The sequence below is a fragment of the Petaurus breviceps genome, unplaced genomic scaffold (genome assembly GCF_028583685.1).
Source record: "Petaurus breviceps papuanus isolate PSGF00001 unplaced genomic scaffold, PetGlider_PUasm1.0 186, whole genome shotgun sequence".
In the NCBI taxonomy this organism is placed as follows: Eukaryota; Metazoa; Chordata; class Mammalia; order Diprotodontia; family Petauridae; genus Petaurus; species Petaurus breviceps.
Genome location: NW_027185798.1, coordinates 40,143,955 through 40,146,914, shown reverse-complemented (window position 1 = coordinate 40,146,914; position 2,960 = coordinate 40,143,955). Strand labels below are relative to the sequence as shown.

At 43.1% G+C, this 2,960-nt stretch overlaps 1 protein-coding gene across 1 annotated transcript in view; it reads right to left on the bottom strand.

Moving 5' to 3' along the window:
- The window catches only part of CASQ2 (calsequestrin 2), a 118,137-nt gene that overhangs the window by 59,587 nt on the left and 55,590 nt on the right, over nucleotides 1-2,960 (bottom strand). Inside the window, exon 5 of the mRNA XM_069089279.1 lies at nucleotides 235-365. Within this exon, the coding sequence (XP_068945380.1) occupies nucleotides 235-365 (131 nt within the window). The remainder of the gene's footprint in view (nucleotides 1-234; nucleotides 366-2,960) is intronic.

Sequence of the window (2,960 nt, the reverse complement as noted above, 5' to 3'; positions counted from 1 at the left end):
ATCTATCTATCTATCTATCTATCTATCTATCTATCTATCTATCTATCTATCTCTATATACATAGTATACCTCAGGGACCTGGAAATATGCACCTATCAAACCCAAAATGATAATTTCCAACCTTTTGGCCACGGGTGGTATAGATTCAGTAGGCATTGATGCCAGAAAGGCCCTACCCCATTGCCAAGGCCTTGGGCTCCCCTGGACCTTGAAGAATGACCTTTGGTGAGATACCTTTGGTGCTCCTTCACAAATTCCACAAGCTCTTCCTCAGTATAAGGTTTATCTGGGATTGGAGTGGGCTCATTCATAAACGGTTCATAGAAGTCAACCTCATTCATCTTCAGGGTTAGCTTCTTTGCAACCTGTGGAAATGGGGGAAAAATAAGATACAGCCAGAAAGGTTTCCCCTAGCACTTGTCCACAGCAGTGACTGGTTTGTCTCTTTAAGGGAAGGGATTGTGTTGTCTGAAGTTACATCAGCAGGGAAGGGGAGGGGAAAGGGGGGGGTGCAGTAAAAAGGCAAAGCTGACAGACTGGTGCAGGCTTTATGTTCCTTTATGGGATGAAATCCGGCCTCTCAATCCTAGCTTTGTGACTGTGGGCAAGTGGGCAAGCCTCTTTACATTTTAATTCCTTCATTTATAAAATGAGAATAATTATAGCTCCCATTTCATAGGGTTCATAGATAGTTAGAAGGAACTTGAGAAACCATCTAGCCAAAACCTCTAATTATTTAAAAGAGTAAACTGAGGCCTAGACAAATTATCCAGGGTCATACAAGTAGTAAACATCAGAAATGGAATTTCAACCCTCTCTATTCCAAGCCAAGAGGATTGAATGGGGTAAGAAAAGTGAAATGCTTTGTAAAATTGATATCAGCAATCATTATTCTATAGAATCAAGGAGCAACTGGAATTAAAATTTGACCAATTCAATCACATTTTCAGGAAAGGTAGAATAGTGCTGAGTCAGGAAAACCTAGGTCCATATCCTGCCTCAGACCAGTCCTAGCTATGTAGTTATAGTCAAGTGTTCTGTGCCTTAGTTTCCTGAAATGGGGATAATAATTCCTGTAATACCTGCATTGGAAGATTGTCATGAGAATGAAGTCAAGAAGATCTGGCTTCAAGTCCTACCTTTGACATATACTTGGCTATGTGACCTGGTTGGGGGTCCCCTTCTCCCTCATTTTTCAAGTCTGTAAGTCATATAACAGTATCTGATCTGATTTCAATATGGTTTCCTTAAACAGAGTTCCCTAAATTAATGAAATCACAGGCTTAGACCTCTTCCCTTCTCCACAAAAAAAGCACTTTGAAAATTTTAAAGTGTTAAATAAATGTAATTTGTTATTACTCTTTATTTTTAAGCAATCGGGGTTAAGTAACTTGCTCAAGGTTACTAGGCCAGTTATTTCTGGGTGTGGTGCTGAGTATCTGAGCCTGGATTTGAACCCCAGGTCATCCTGACACTGGAGCCGGTGCTCTTACTCGCTGTGCTACCTGGCCACCCCAATTTGTTATTACTCTTACTCCCATAATTTTATTTTTCACCATTACTGCCATTTTATTTGGAAAATGTTGGAGAAGGATGGAGAAAATAGAGAAAGTTGAAAATAGTGTTCTGAAATGTGAGAGTGTGTGATTAACTGAGCCTCTGGAGACTCCCTGGGACTCAGAACAAAAGGCTTTGTTAACAATGATCAGCCAACAATCCTTTCCCTGATCTAACTCTTTAGCCTCCTGGCTATTTGAGTGGGAGGGCCAGCCTGGAGAATTATGTCTTATGGTGCCAAGTCCCACTCTCTTCTGTCCATCTCTTCTGATGACCCAGATCATTAGTTGAATGTCTCTTGGCACCAGATGAAAAGAATGGGGGATCAGCCAATGGCCTGGGTGACATTTCATCTCTCCCTAACCCCCACTGGCATGTTTGCCTCAGGAGTTCCTGCCCTCAGGACATCTGATGCCTCCTTTGTGAAGGGATTGGAGAGTCTGAGAGTGTGAAAAGCTCTAAAGAATAACCCAAGTGGTTCCTTCCCTTTTGTCCAGTGTTGGAGTGTGAAAGAAAATACCTGAGTCATGGGTGACTGTGGGGAGATGCCCAGACCAGCTGGTTGCCCCCTCATGGTTGTCACTATTCACTACACCAATGGGATTTAGGCACACAAGTAGTAGGGAGTGTTCCAGGGAGTTCAAATCAAAAGACCTTGGGAAACCCCAGCGTTTTGTCATCAGTTTTGATGGACTCTTGGCTTCCCAAGTTCCAGTAGAATCAATTGTTCTGTTTGGTTCTGTTTGTTTTGTTTTTAATAAGCACTTTGCCAGCCTCCACCCAGTCAGCACCTTTTGTTAAAAGCAACTCAATTGGCTCAAAAGCAAAAAGTGGAGAGAGCTGGGAAATGAAGTAGAGGAAGGAGATTGAATTGTCATGTCTGTTTGGAGGGGCAGGAGACTGGGACCGGGTTCCTGCTCCTTCTGCCTCTTGAGAGGTTCAGGATTTAGAGCTGGAGGAAGCTTCAGAGGTCATCTGGTCCACCACGTTCCTTTCCCCCCTATCTCCACACACACACTTCCTAGATGAGAAACCCAGGTTTAGGGTGTTGAAGTAACTAAGGAGGCCATACAGGTAATAAGAAATCAAGCCAGAATTTCAACCCACATTTTCTGAGTTTAAATCCAGTACTTGGCTAACTAAACTACAAAGTCTTCTCTCTCTCTCTCTCTCTCTCTCTCTCTCTCTCTCTCTCTCTCTCTCTCTCTGTCTCTGTCTCTGTCTCTCTCTGTCTCTCTGTATCTTCTCTCTCTGTGTCTCTCTCTCTCTGTGTCTGTCTTCTCTGTCTTTCTCTCTGTCTCTTCTCTCTGTCTGTCTGTCTCTGTCCATCTGTCTCTCTCTGTCTCTCTGTCTCTCTCTCTCTCTCTCTCTGTCTTCTCTGTCTTTCTCTCTGTCTCTTCTCT